At 41.9% G+C, this 15,684-nt stretch overlaps 1 protein-coding gene across 1 annotated transcript in view; it reads left to right on the top strand.

The window, feature by feature from the left end:
- The first annotated feature begins 14,403 nt into the window (after positions 1-14,403).
- The window catches only part of KCNAB1 (potassium voltage-gated channel subfamily A regulatory beta subunit 1), a 461,725-nt gene continuing 460,444 nt past the window's right edge, over positions 14,404-15,684 (top strand). Inside the window, exon 1 of the mRNA XM_025289395.3 lies at positions 14,404-14,693. Coding sequence (XP_025145180.1) covers positions 14,419-14,693 — 275 coding nt within the window. The 5' untranslated portion in view covers positions 14,404-14,418. The remainder of the gene's footprint in view (positions 14,694-15,684) is intronic.

Below are 15,684 nucleotides of genomic sequence, written 5' to 3'. Positions count from 1 at the left end.
ACTCAGCTATAAAAAAGAACACATTTGAGTTAGTTCTAATGAGGTGGATGAAACTGGAGCCTATTATACAGAGTGAAGTAAGTCAGAGAAACACTAGTACGGAAATTTAACATATATATATGGAATTTAGAAAGATAGTAATGATGACACTATATGCAAGATAGCAAAAGAGACACAGATGTAAAGAACAGACTTTTGAACTATGTGGGAGAAGGCGAGGGTGGGATGACTTGAAAGAATAGCATTGAAACCTGTATATGACCATATGTAAAATAGAGGACCAGTGCAAGTTCAATGCATGAAGCAGGGCACTCCAAGCTGGTGCTCTGGCCAACCCAGAGGGATGGGGTAGGGAGGGAGATGGGAGGGGGGTTCAGGATAGGGGGGATACATGTGCACCCGTGGCTGATTCCTGTTGATGTATGGCAAAAACTACCACAATATTGTAAAGTAATTAGCCTCCAATTAAAATAAACTAATTAATTAAAAACAGAAAAAAGAAAATAGGGTTGTTTACATAAACCAGGCTTATCAAGAGTAAGAGGGAGACAAGAAATGTAAAGTACCCCAGCCTGGTGTTGGACACAAAGTCAATGCTAGAAAGAGTGGCTTCCTTTCCTTCCCTTCCCTTCTGTCCTTAGGAGCCTGAAGACGTGGCTTCATACTGATTCACCACGAGACACATAGCACAGGGTTTCTCTCAAGCAAGTTACTTAACCTTTTCAAGCCTCAACTTCCTCATTTACAAAATGGAAATATTAGTGCTTCCTACTTATAGAGTTGTTGAGGCATTTAAATGAGAAAATGCTGGGAGACTTCCCTGGTGGTCAAGTGGTGAAGACTCTGTACTTCCACTGCAGGGTATACAGGTTCAATCCCTAGTTGAGGAACTAAGATCCTGAATACTGCACAGTGCTGCCAAAGAGAGAGAGAGAGAGACTCCGTGTCAAGGACTTAGCATAATGCACAGCATGTGATTAGTAATTAGGAAATGTTAACTGCATATAGGAATGATAGAAATGGCAACGGTTAAGAATTGAGGGTTGTCGGAGCCTGCGGGTTTGTGTCCAGTGCCTGGCGCGTCCTTCAGTGCTGAGTTGCGGCAGGCTCAGGCCCAGGTCCAGGCCCAGGAGGGGCCTACAGGCTCCAGGAGGAAAGTGAGGGCTTTTGAGTCAGCCTATTTTATTTACTGTGCATGTTATGCAGCTCTTGCCAAGGAGATGGCACAATTTTCTTTCAAATAAAATTGGAATTTTCACAGTTCTCAGAAGAAGGATTTTTTCCCCTCTGTTGCTGAACTGAGCTTCCTAAAGGCTTCTTGCTGGAATGAAGAGAATGAAATGCTTGACTTTTCGATAACAGCTTCTGGTTTAATAATTAGACATTCCAGGAATAACTGCCTTGGCAGTAGTCAACTACATTTTATTTTGACAGTGAAGGAGTCTTCTATTTTCTCCTTTCCTCCTATCCCATCATAATAACAGAAGAAGCTATTTTGAAGCCTGGTGTTTTTGTAGCACATTTCACTGTTTAAGAGCACAATGTATGCTAAGATTTTTCCCAAAGGTCACAAGTAGAAATATTTCATGGTGGAGAGATAATGGGAGAGACTAGCTTCCTGTATATTCCAGCCAGTGTTAGCAACTTGAGAAGTTTTCAAATTTAAGCTATATTATAGCTCCTCTTCAAGTTTGCATACTATCTTTGCAATAGGGAGCTGGCACTACGGAGTTTAAAAAGACTAGGAAGCTTTGGGGCAGAGAGACTGAGGCATGGATTCCAGCCTTGCCATTGACAAGTTACTTAAAACCTGTAACCCTCAGTGTCTCCATCTAGAAAATAGTGGTGATAAACCCAGGTTGCAGGATGGTTTGAAGGAAAAAGAAATGTATATAAAACCCACAGTGTGACATGTGGTAAGTACTCAGTACATCTCAGTAAATTTGGGGTTCTTTCCCTCACCTCCTCTACTGCTGTATAATTAGGTAATCATAGTTCAGTCTCTTAGGCCCCTTGGTATCAGTTTACACATCTATAAAGTTAAGGAACATGGCCAGCTGATCACATACTAATATTGTATAGGACCAGAAAAGTCCATGATTCTGTCATTTTTGATGTTGTTATCATTCTCATTCACTGAATCAGCCCCAAGGTGAAAGGTGGGATGACCATCGGTGGCTAGATGGCCTGTGTGGCCTTTTTGCAGAATGACCCTTGAGCTGGGCTTGAGGAAATCAGAACAGAGGGGCCTCTGGGTGGGTACCAGCCTGAACCCTTCTGGGGGCGAGAAGAATCCAAACTCTGCTTGGTTTTCTGAATGATCAACCAACCCCAGAGCCAAGCTAGGCATTTCCAACATGTCTAGACTGTTATATTCCTCTGCACCTTTTTGTTGAAAAGCAGTAAAACCCCAATATAAATCAGCTGAAATCCAGTAAAAACCAGTTAAAGCACAAAATGGTATTTATTGTCTCATGAAAGTGGGAAGTCCAAGGGATAGATCCATACATGACTGATGAGGAGTTCAAATAATGCTGTCAGCGCTTTTCCTCTCTGCATCATCAGCTCTTTTTATCTGTCCCTTTGAAAAATGGCCTTTTAGTTTTCCTCCTCCTTCTGATAGACTTTATCTACCTGAGAGCCAAGGTGGACCCTAGTAGACTTAGGTTTATAATCCAACAGAACAGACCCTCTTTCCTACTGTGTCCACATATTAAATCCTGTGGAAGGGTTCTGATTGGATTTTGTTCATTGTAGCTTGTAAGTGGCATACCACAGTGCTCAAAATACAAAGGCATGGATGACGTGGCCACCTATATGATGTGGGCCTTGTGACTTACAGTCCAATGATATCTACATGGAATAGAGGAGTTGCTTTATTAAGATGGAATAGAGGAGTTGTTTACCAACTCCTTTGAGGGGCTATGAGGGGCTTCCCTCATAGCTCAGTTGGTAAAGAATCCGCCTGCAATGTAGGAGACCCTGGTTCAATTCCTGGGTCAGGAAGATCTGCTGGAGAAGGGATAGGTTACCCACTCCAGTATTCGTGGGCTTCCCCTGTGGCTCAGCTGGTAAAGAATCTGCCTGCAAAGTGGGAGACCCTGGTTCGATCCCTGGGTTGGGAAGATCACCTGGAGAAGGGAAAGGCTACCCACTCCAGTATTCTGGCCTGGAGAATTCCATGGACTATAGTCCATGAGATTGCAAAGAGTTGGACATTTTCATTGAGTGACTTTCACTTTCACTTTACCAACAAAAAAAGATATGACAGGCAAAAACTAACAGTCACAACCCAAAGAGATACCCATGACAGGAGGTCCAGAACTTAAGTGAGCAGAACTAAATCCTATGTTGATCTCAGCCCCCTGTCCACTCAACACTGACCCTTCAGAGACCTCTGAGAAACAGCAGTGAACCCCTGGGTCTTGCCTTAAAGAACTTAACCTGTTTTCCCCATCAGCAGCTTCTTTTCAGTGTCTTTTTCATAGATCTTATGCTTCATTGGGCTTCCCAGCTGGCACTGATGGTAAAGAACCTGCTTGCCAATGCAAGAGACTTGGGTTTGATCCCTGGGTTGGGAAGATCCCCTGAAGGAGGGCATGGAAACCCACTCCAGTATTCTTGCCTAGAGAATCTGATGGACAGAGGAGCCTGGTGGGCTACAGTCCATGGGGTTGCAAAGAGCTGGACACAAGTGAGTGGCTGAGCATGCATGCACACTTCATTATCCATCACATGTCTTTCCAGTGGCAATTTCCATGACCTCTCATTGTACTTCCATCTGACCTGCCTGGAAGAAAAAAACAAAACAAAACACAACTCTGGCCCCTTGGTATCAGTTTACACATCTATAAAGTTGTCTCTCCATGCTTACACCTGGACTGAGGACCACTCCAGGGACAATCCTAAGCCTGCACTGACAGATGCCACTGAAATTCATGGCCATCAACCTCGGGCAGCCCCATACCCAGGCAGCATCTGTCCATTCTTCATAGTAGTCATTTCAAACATTCTCCACTGGCTGCTTACTTGCTGCTTCTCTTGTGGACCCATTCTCCACCATGTCTTTCTGTGCCCTGACTCTCTGATCTGCACAGATGACACCATCTGGCTGCTTGCCCTCTAGCCTCCTGTTGAGATTGGTCAAGGAGGCACTGGCAGAAAAATTGGAGGGCATGAGGACAAAGAGGTTGGGTTTTCTATTTCCCTGCTTTGTCTCTATCTCACCATTGGCCTGGCAAGGGCCGAGTCCCTCAGATCATTGTCTCTGTCGGGTAATTACCTGTTTGTGGCTCCAGCATTCACAGGCTCCTTTCCTTCTCCCTGCCAAGTGTTGCTAGTTCTTCTGGATGTCATCCTCCCTTATTTGTTCCCTTAACCCAGCCCAATATATGTGATTCTCCCCTTCAGTAATTTTTTTTACTTAAACTCTTTGGAGTGTGCCATCTGTTACCTGCTGGAAGATGCCCAAGCATATCCTCTCCTCAAACACATGGCCACGCCAATGACTCCTTCATCCCCAGGAAGGAAGTGATCCCTTCATTCTTACATTGCAGAGAGAACAGACTACCAGAAGGCAACCTCCTCAACTTCCTTCCATTATGCTGAAAGCCTCCTGCATCTGCATCCATCTTCCTCCCGCCTTTTCTCCTGTTGTATCAACAGATGGTCCAGCCCCTGCCTGAGGCCACTATGTCTACTGGTGCTCTGTATTCCATGACCCATCTACCTGGGGACCTTGTTCTGTTGGTTGTCTATTCTTTCTAGGATCTTTAGCCTGTCCCTCACACTGGATTCTCCCTTCCTTCTGGCAAACCAGATTGTTCAAACCTGTCCCATCTTTAAAACTCCCTCTCAACACCAACTTCTTAGCCACCATCATATTCTTCCTTCCACATCACAGCCATCTTCTGAAGAAGTTTGTCTATAATCTTCACATCCATATCTCCTGTTTCATGGGATGACACAGAACTTCTCTAGCCCCAGATGGGCAGCATATCTGTTTAGAGGATCATACCATCCTTTACTGAATCAAGCTTTTTATCTTTAGTAGGGATTTCATTATTCCTTTTATGTTTTAGAAAATTATGTTTGAGAAAGAAAATGGATTATGAGTCTAAAAAGTTTGTCAAACGTTGTTTTTTTTTACTGTGTTAGAAAATAACTTTCATACTCTTTTTTCTAAAAAAAAAATAGGATTTATTATTTTTATTTGTTTTTGACTGTGTTAAGTCTTCATGGCCGCAGGCTTTTCTCTAGTTGTGGTGAGTGGAGAGTGGGGACTACTCTCTATTTGCAGTGCTTGGGCTTCTCATTGCAGCGGCTTCTCTTGTTGCAGAGCACAGGCGCTAAGGTGTGTGGGCTTCAGTAGTTGTGGCTCCTGGGCTCTGGAGCACAGGTTTAGTAGTTGTGCCACATGGGCTTAGTTACTACCTGGCATGTGGAGTCTTCCCAGACCAGGGATGAAGCCCACATCTCCTCCATTGGCAGGCAAATTCTTAACCAGTGAGCCACCAGGGAAGCCCTTGTTGAACATTGTTAATGCCAGAATTCCACACTTACTCTTCAGTTACAACTCACAAAAGAAATCCATGGGAAAATGTAAACGTGGCACATCAGAGCTTCATAGAGGATGTGGCAGTCAGCACTTGGTGTCAGGACAAGGGGAGGGCTGTCTCAGGTTCTGTGAAGCAGAAAGCAGCGTCTGCGGCCAGTGAGGCGATCAAGGCCAGGAGTGGGCCTAGGGCTCAAGACATAGAGAATCCTGTGGTGCTTTATGGGAGATCACTTGCCTTGGCTTGAGTTCTATATCCCTCCTCTATCTCTAGCCAGCTGGGAAAAATCTGTAAATCCATCTAACTCTTCTAACCCCCATTTATCAGAAGGAAATTTTGTATAGAAATTATATTCTTTAATGGGCTTCCCTGGTGGCTCAGATGGTCAAGAATCTGCCTGAAATGCTAGAGACCTGGGTTTGATCCCTGGGTTGGGAAGATACCCTGGAGAAGGCAATGGCTACCCACTCTAGTATTCTTGCTTGAAGAATTCCATGAACTGAGGAGCCTGGCAGGCTATAGTCCATGGGGTTGCAAAGAGTCAGACACGACTGAGCAACTGACACTTTTATTTTCATATTCTTTGCCAGGCATCCAACTCATGTTTAAAGAACACCTACTCAATAATGAAAGAGCAGGGATTTGGGAATCAGACAGGCTTCGGTGAATTTAGAAAATTACTAAATCTTGCTTACTACATCTCAGTTTCTTCTATACAGCTCAAAAATTATACATTCTCCACATGCTCAGCCCTCCACATACACAATCTCCCAACGTTTGGGAGCTATTGCTTTACAAACCTCAATGCACATATGAATCACCTGGGGGATTTTATTAAAATGCAGGTCCTGATTCATAGGTCTGGGGTAATCCTGCATTTTTAGTAAGTTCTCAGGTGCTGCCACACTCTTGCCTTTGGACCACACTTTGAGTATTAAAAACCTGTCTGTGTACTGATAACATGAGTATGAACAAAGACAATGAGTCCCCATCCCTTATAGCACCTGAGAATTCCAGTGTCCCTGAGCCTTTTCTAGGGTCCTTTATAGAACGATAGAAGGAGAGAGCAGCACTGGAGTGTCTGCAGCCCTGTGGATGGGCGGGTCCCTTCCTACCACCTCACTGCTGGTGTGTTCAGTCTGCTGTCCCTACTGGTCTTCTGCATTTTCCTATTCATGTCCTCACCAGTCACAGCACTGGAGCCCTTTTAAGTTACCTTGGATATTTTAAGTTACCTGTTTCTAGTCTCCCCACCCCCCAACCATTAACCAGCCTATGCGGACTGTCTTAAATTAGGTCCAGATATCATGGAATAATATCTGTTATACTGTTATGCCTTAAACTTCACTAGTACTGGGCAATTACATATAAACCAGCTTTTAGACTCCAAAAATATTGGGCCAAACAATATCGGTCCGAACTCTTCCATATGCGTTGTTACAGTCAAAGCATGTATGAATCCCTTGACATGTTAAGAAAACAACAAAACACTCTAGGTGTTAAAGGGCTTCCTTGGTAGCTCAGATAGTAACGAATCTGCCTGCAATGCAGCCTGCATTTCAAAGGACCCCGGTTCTATCCTGTGTAGGGAAGATCCCCTGGAGGAGTAAATGGCAACCCACTCCAGTATTCTTGCCTGGGAAATCCCATGGACAGAGGAGCCTGGCAGGCTATGCAGTCCATAAGGTCCCAAAATTGTCCTACACAACTGAGCGATTAACACTTTCATTTTTCACTAGGTGCTAAGATGTAAATAATGTAACAATAAATGACAAGATGTTGTCATAATAAGATCTATAGTTTTTTGAGCACTACACTTTATACTCATTATCTATAATCCTCATAGAAATATTTTAATCTGTACTGCCTCATTGTGCCAGTGGGGACGCTGGTACTCAGAGAGGTTAATCAACTTTCCCAGGTCACACAGCTCATCTGCAGCAGAGCTTGGGCCACCAACCTCTGTCTGATGTGAAATCCCGTTAAACTATTTCTGCTTCTCCAAATTTAAGTGACCTCTCAGGCTCTCTTTTTAATAGACAACCACTTTCTTAAATACATGTCTTGTTTTCCTTTTGTCAATCATGTTCTCATTCATAATACATGTGGATTTTATTATTGAGGCTCCCATTAACTTGAGGCAGTGTGATCATTGCATTGGAAAATATCAGTGAGTGGCTTCTACAAAATATTTTAGTTGAGTTTACTCTTACACAGAATGGTACTCCTGAGGATCAGGAGTGGATGGCAAATGGAGTCATTTTTTCCTACCAGGTAACAGGGCAGTAACAGCCTACAAAGGATGGAGATGATACATCAGAAATGTGTGCTATTAGTCACTTTTTCAATGTGGAGCTGAAGAAATATTTGAGCTCACACTGGACCACATGCTTAGAGTCCAGGTGTGTTACTTTTATTGTGAGTGAATGAATTAGGGTCAGCCCCTAGGATGGGAACCAAAGCAATGGACCTAAACAAGAACTTGACCAAAATCATCACCATTTTCAGAACTCCAACAAGTGAGGAGTAGATTTATATATTGGACCCCAGAATAGCGTTTATGAACTGGAAGTGCTTTCTAAGTCTATTAACAAGTGGTCTTTGAAGTTTTAAAGATGGAAATTTGAGTAAATTATGGCAATAAAGGGCAATGGTGAGAATAGGATTATTGTTGGTCTGAGATCCCAAATGTTTTCTATAAAATCACAAAATATCATTGATCCTAGTTGTTGCCTAGGAATAGGGCCTGCCTCAGGTTGGAGACCATCAATTTAAGAAGCACTTACCATCAGATCTTGTCTACCTTAAAAAATAAGAAAATAATTACCTCCTCTTTTGCACACTGTCTATTTTTCCTTTTTAAAACCATTATTCTCCTTTAAAGGGGAAGAGATAGAGAAAGTGTAGATGATTTTTAATTCTCTCAGATCAGATCAGATCAGATCAATCGCTCAGTCATGTCCGACTCTTTGCGACCCCATGAATCTCAGCACGTCAGGCCTCCCTGTCTATCACCAACTCCCGGAGTTCACTCAGACTCACGTCCATCAAGTCAGTGATGCCATCCAGCCATCTCATCCTCTGTCGTCCCCTTCTCCTCCTGCCCCCAATCCCTCCCAGCATCAGAGTCTTTTCCACTGAGTCAACTCTTCGCATGAAGTGGCCAAAGTACTGGAGTTTCGGCTTTAGCATCATTCCTTCCAAAGAAATCCCAGGGCTGATCTCCTTCAGAATGGACTGGTTGGATCTCCTTACAGTCCAAGGGACTCTCAAGAGTCTTCTCCAACACCACAGTTCAAAAGCATCAATTCTTTGGCGCTCAGCCTTCTTCACAGTCCAACTCTCACATTCATACATGACCACTGGAAAAACCATAGCCTTGACTAGATGAACCTTTGTTGGCAAAGTAATGTCTCTGCTTTTGAATGTGCTATCTAGGTTGGTCATAACTTTCCTTCCAAGGAGTAAGCGTCTTTTAATTTCATGGCTGCAGTCACCGTCTGCAGTGATTTTGGAGCCCAGAAAAATAAAGTCTGACACTGTTTCCACTGTTTCCCCATCTATTTGCCATGAAGTGATGGGACCGGATGCCATGATCTTCGTTTTCTGAATGTTGAGCTTTAAGCCAACTTTTTCACTCTCCACTTTCCCTTTGATCAAGAGGCTTTTGAGTTCCTCTTCACTTTCTGCCATAAGGGTGATGTCATCTGCATATCTGAGGTTATTGATATTTCTCCCGGCAATCTTGATTCCAGCTTGTGTTTCTTCCAGTCCAGTGTTTCTCATGATGTACTCTGCATAAAGTTAAATAAACAGGGTGACAACATACAGCCTTGACGTACTCCTTTTCCTATTTGGAACCAGTCTGTTGTTCCATGTCCAGTTCTAACTGTTGCTTCCTTACCTGCATACAAATTTCTCAAGAGGCAGGTCAGGTGGTCTGGTATTCCCATCTCTTTCAGAATTTTCCACAGTTTATTGTGATCCACACAGTCAAAGGCTTTGGCATATTCAATAAAGCAGAAATAGATGTTTTTCTGGAACTCTCTTGCTTTTTTCGATGATCCAGTGGATGTTGGCAATTTGATCTCTGGTTCCTCTGCCTTTTCTAAAACCAGCTTGAACATCAGGAAGTTCACGGTTCACATATTGCTGAAGCCTGGCTTGGAGAATTTTGAGCATTACTTTACTTGTGTGTGAGATGAGTGCAATTGTGTGGTAGTTTGAGCATTCTTTGTCATTGCCTTTCTTTGGGATTGGAATGAAAAGTGACCTTTTCCAGTCCTGTGGCCACTGCTGAGTTTTCCAAATTTACTGGCATATTCTGTAAAAGACTATAAATGCTCATAGAGGAAAGTATTTTCTTTCCTTTTTTTCTGTTAAGCATTTAAAAAAAAATTAAGCAGTTGATTTTCAATGTGTTTAGTTTCTGGTGTATAGCAAAGTGATTCTGTTTTATCTCTGTGTGTGTACATATATATTCTTTTTCATATTCTATTACTTTATTAGAAGGTATTGAATATAGTTCCCTTTGCTATACAGTAGGACCTTATTGTTTATCTATTTTATACACAGTAGTTTGTGTCTGCTGATCTCAAACTCCTAATTTATGCCTCCCTACCCCTTTCCCCTTTGGTAACCATAAGTTTGTTTTCTAAGTCTGTGAGTCTGTTTTATGAATAAATTCATTTGTGTCATATTTTAGATTCCATGTATGAGTGATGTCATATGGTAATTTGTCTTCTTCTTTCTGACTTAGCTCACTCAGTATGATAACCTCTAGGTCTATCCATGTTGCTGCAAATGGCATTGTTTTGTTCTTCTTTATGCTGAGTAGAAGTCCACTGGATATATGTATTGCATCTTTGTCCAGTCTGCTGATGGACATTTAGGTTGTTTCCATGTCTTGGCTATTGTAAATTGTGCTGCTGTGAACACTGGGATGCATGTATCTTTTTGAATTATAGTTTTCTCCAGATATATGTCCAGGAGCGGCATTACTGGATCATATGGTAGCTCTATTTTTAGTTTTTTAGGGAATCTCCCTGCTGTCTTCCATAGTGACTGCACAAGTTTACATTCCTACCAATAGTGTAAGAGGGTTCCCTTTTCTCCACAGTAAGGGTGTTTTCTTTCCTGATATTTCCTTAGTGATTGCAGAGATTGCCTAGCTTTTAGCACACATTGCACTAAAGGTTTTAATATGTTTTGTTTGTTTGCCGAACACTTAAACATTTTCAGGGAGGTTTGCTGCGTGCTTTAAAAGTAGCAATGTTCTAAAATCTATCAAGAGAAACTGCATTTTCCTTCAACAATGGCATTCCAAAGAAATGTGTAGCCTGTTAAAGCAGCAGAAATGCTGTAGGAATACAAAGTGACTCACTACACAGGGCTAAGTATTTAAAAGGTAATAAAATGGTTAGCTAATTAACAGAAGAAACTACCCTTGCAACAGGAAGGTAAAGAAAAAAAAAAAATCCAAGGCTTTAGTGGAGCAAAGAGCCCATGTGCTGTTTATTAGTATCATAAAGTGAGAGTGACAGGAACTGACCTCTTAAGAAATATTCAGTGCATAGAGTGTTTGCTTCTAGATAGAATCCAGATTATTGGTGCTGGAAAGGACTGTTCTCCATATCTCTGGGTGGTGGTCCTTAAATTGGCAATTTGTGAAGAAGTATGGGCTAATTCAGAAAAAAATCCCAACACTATCCTTGTCATTAAAGGACACTTTTTCAATAAAATTTTATTTTTTATGTTAAACAGTAACTTATAAAAATTTAGAAAATCTAGTTTTAACCAATTATATCCAATAATGTTGCAATAACTCAATCTCTAAGACATTTTATAATAGAGTCTTGTGGACATAGAAAACAAAAATTTATCCTTTTATGCCCATATTTTTGTTGCAGAGAGTTATTTGATAGGGACATCTGTAAAATATTTTCCAGCATACAGGTATTTTACATCAGGCTAAAATTCTGGCTGAGGAAAAGACTGGAAAAACAAGTTCAGAGAGAAAAAGGGAGAATGTAAAATTTCCAACTGCTAAAGAAGAGCATGCTCATGAATTTTTTAAATGGATGATGATAGATATCAAATAGCTGTGGGATATAAGTTCCACTGGGTACATTTAAGATAGTGATGTAACAATGTTATTTTAAAAACAACAATACTTATAATATGCTGGATGTGGCATCTTTTGTGACTATTTAAATTTAAGATGATGAAGGTTGCATATTTAAAATATTTAAGTTGATGCTTAGTTTTTCAAAAATTTAAAAGGGAACCATAAGCAGAAGTTTGAAACTTAGTGCTGCAATAGTATCTAACCTGGAGAATAAATATTAATGCTTATTAAATGCTAATATATGCTAAACCCTGTTCTAAGTAGTTTATATTTTGTTAAAGGTTTATAATAAGGATATAAACCTTTAATGATGTTTACTATTTCTGCTGGATAATTAATCTAAAATTTATTAGTGGCAATAAAGCAATGATTTTATTTAGCTCACAGTGAGGGCTTGTGTGTACTATTCTTACTTGTGCTATGCTGTGCTAAGTCGCTTCTCCTGCTGCTCCTGCTAAGTCGCTTCAGTCATGTCCGACTCTGTGCGACCCCACAAAGGGCAGCCCACAAGGTTCCCCCGTCCCTGGGATTCTCCAGGCAAGAACACTGGAGTGGGTTGCCATTTCCTTCTCCAATGCATGAAAGTGAAAAGTGAAAGGGAAGTTGCTCAGTCCTGTCCGACTCTTAGCGACCCCATGGACTACAGCCTACCAGGCTCCTGCGTCCATGGGATTTTCCAGGCAAGAGTACTGGAGTGGGGTGCCATTGCCTTCTCCGAATCCTAGACTACCTGGATACTAATACTAAACTGCTTTCACCTGAATATGGGACAGTGCACATGGTGTGATTTGCTGTTCTCTCATTCTTGGCTTTGATTGACTGACTGCCAAGATCCTCAGAGACACAAACAAGCATTCCAGGAGAGCTAACTCTTTAAAAAGAGCCTCCTTCTTCCTCTGCTGCCAGTCTCAGAGGCTATAAGACCTAAATATACCTCCATGATTTATAATTTATGGTCTTCAATAGACAGAGAAATTCACTAACTTTCCTGAGTTTTTTACATGTAACTGACACTGAGGCAGTTGATACATGAGACCCTGAGGCTGACTAGGTCTGGATGCTTGGGACTTGTGTATGTGTTCTGTGCTTAGTCACTCAGCCATGTTCAACTCTTTGTGATCCAATGGACTTTAGCCTGCCAGGCTCTTCTGTCCATGGGGATTCTCTAGACAAGAACACTGGAGTGGATTGCCATGCTCTCCTCCAGGGATCTTCCCAACCCAGGGATCCAACCCAGGTCTCCTGCATTGCAGACAGATTCTTTACCATCTGAGCCACCAGGGAAACCCAAGAATATTGGAGCAGGTAGCTTATCCCTTCTCCAGGGGATCTTCCTGACTCAGGAATCAACCCGGGGTCTCCTACATTGCAGGTGGATTCTTTACCAGCTGAGCTACCAGGGAAGCTTGGGACTTGGGTATCATCAAACAATTTTGTGGTAGACACCTAAGTGGACTTCCAATAGCTCAGTTGATAAAGAATCCACCTGCAATTGCATGCGACCCGTTTTGATTCCTGGGTCAGGAAGATCCTCTGGAGAAGGGATAAGCTACCCTCTTCAGTATTCTTGGGCTTTTCTGGTGGCTCAGCTGGTAAAGAATCCACCCACAATGTGGGAGACCTGGGTTCAATCCCTGGGTTGGGAAGGTCCCCTGGAGAAGGGAATGGCTACCCATTCCAGTATTCTGGCCTGGAGAATTCCATGGACTGTATAGTCTGTGGTGTTGCAAAGAGTCAGATACAACTGAACAACTTTCACTTCACTTCAGACACCTAAGTGGACACTGATATCATTGTCCCCTGAGCTATGACAGAGGTCAGATTTATTGGCTGGCATGTGGGTCAATCTCATGCATCTTAAGCACAAGGGCCATTAACTGAATTTTCTTTTCATCTTCAGAGTTAGTTTTCATGTGTAATGGGCGCATTCACTGCCACATCCACACCCACGCACACATAGGCTCTCACCACCTCCTATCTACTATTTTTTTTTTATTCCAACTTTATCTCAGTCTCCTCAATTGTAAGGTGATTCTTATGCTTCTACCCATCACAAGTACTGAGAGGATTAATGACTGGATCCGTTATGATAGGCTGCAGAAATGAAAGAATATTTGACATATGTTAAGTGGCTCATTGATATTCAAAAGCTTCCTTTTCCCTAAAGATTATAAGATAGATTGAAAATATTATTTTAAGGCTAATTATTACAAAAGGGATAATCCTGCCCTTGCCTTGATATTGTTAAACCTATTTGAGGAAATTCACATTAAAACTTTAAAAACTCTAAAGGGACTCTAATTAAGAATGCCTAATAAGCCTCCATTAGCCTCATATTTTTATAACTCTCATATGATGATCAAATATAATTTACAAAACTCTAATGATCTAAGGTTCAAAGTTATCATTGTTAAGTGAAGAAGAACTCCAAACTTTGCATAAGAAACAGCACCATAAATCTTCAGTATTACAAAGTCACTGGGGGTTGTTTTGAAAATTTCCATGTTCCAGGATCTCACAGATAGTGGCCGCCTTAGCTCTTCCTCAGGAAAGTTAGAGATACCTTTTCATCCCTTGCTGCAGACTCGGCTCAATTACAGCTTTGCGGCAAGATAAGGTTAAGGGGATGGGGGAGGACAGGAGAGAAGAGGGAGGCAGAAACAGAAAAATCAATTCAAATTACTTTGATGACAGTGACTTCAAGTTTTCTCTGAAAGACAGACTCAGACTTCCAGGATGCTGGCAGCCCGGACCGGGGCAGCAGGGGGTCAGATCTCAGAAGAGAATTCCAAGTTAAGGAAACTATCTGGGTTTTCTGTAGGAAGCAAAGACAAATCTCCCAAGAAAGCTGCAGAAAATGGGAAAGATAGCAGCCTCAGCCCCTTGGGGCAAACTCAACTCAGGGCACGGCAACTGGCTCTGGTGCGAGAAGTGGAGATGAACTGGTACCTAAAACTCTGGGAGCTGTCCACCGAGCACACCACTGTCTACACCACCGGCATGCCTCACAGGTAAGACTCCCCACTCCCCGCACCGGCTGTATGAGACCCTGTTTGAAAGTGCTCTCCAGAGTGAATGCTTGGATTTCTTTTCCCATGCTGCTGGAGATGTAACAGCTCTAACTGTCTTGTACAGATGATTGACATTTCGAAATGTGTAACTGTAAAGAGCAGGAACTTGGTGAAAATGGCAAATAATGCTCCCTGGATTGTTATTCAGAAAACACCCCTTGTAAGGAGGCAGTAAGCACTCAAAAGCTGAAAGGGAGGAGTGTGGCATTAAGATTGGTCTTAAATGACATTCAGAGGAGTTCAAAAGTTGCATTAAAATGCCTCCTTCCAAAACAATAACAAAAACTTCACAATCTTTCTCCACTTCCCTCACTTTGAGAATTTGGGGATGAGGGAAGGAAATACGTTTTGCTTGTTGGAAAAGTGTATAGTTGAATAGTGTGAACTTGTTGAATGAGAGCTCAGCATGCAATGGGAGTATAGACTAGAACACACTGACCACCAGCCTGGGGGTCTGGGCCCCCTGTCTAAGACAGACATCATCAGGAGAAAAAGGTACTTTTTAGAAAAGGAGGTCAGTGTAAGACAGATCCCTGTAGATTTTCTCTCTGTCCTTTTCTCAGCCTCAGCTTCAAATAATGCAGGGGAGGAATAATTTCACAAATCCCAATGTTATAAGGCAAAATGTGTGGAGTAAAAGTGTCTGGAATCCTGAAATTTAAGAATGCTTATTCACCGCAACTGCTACAAAAAAAATCTCTTAGGAATTAAAGATAATTTTGCAAGGAAAATGATCCTGAAAATAAAGACCAAGATAACTTTTTATTAAGTGGCAATAAAAATTCACTAGAAATGAAAAACAGTTTCAGTGAAATTGTCAAAGCAGGGAAAACTTTTTGCAGAGACTGTGGTAACATAGAAATTCCAGAATGTATTATGTGCATCAAAGCATCCCAGTGTGCTCTGAGATGCCCCATTTTTATATTTCTAA

This window comes from Bubalus bubalis, chromosome 1 (assembly GCF_019923935.1).
Source record: "Bubalus bubalis isolate 160015118507 breed Murrah chromosome 1, NDDB_SH_1, whole genome shotgun sequence".
NCBI classification, from domain to species: Eukaryota; Metazoa; Chordata; class Mammalia; order Artiodactyla; family Bovidae; genus Bubalus; species Bubalus bubalis.
The sequence above is the reverse complement of the archived record's forward strand: the minus strand, read 5'-3'. Positions and strand labels throughout refer to the sequence as shown.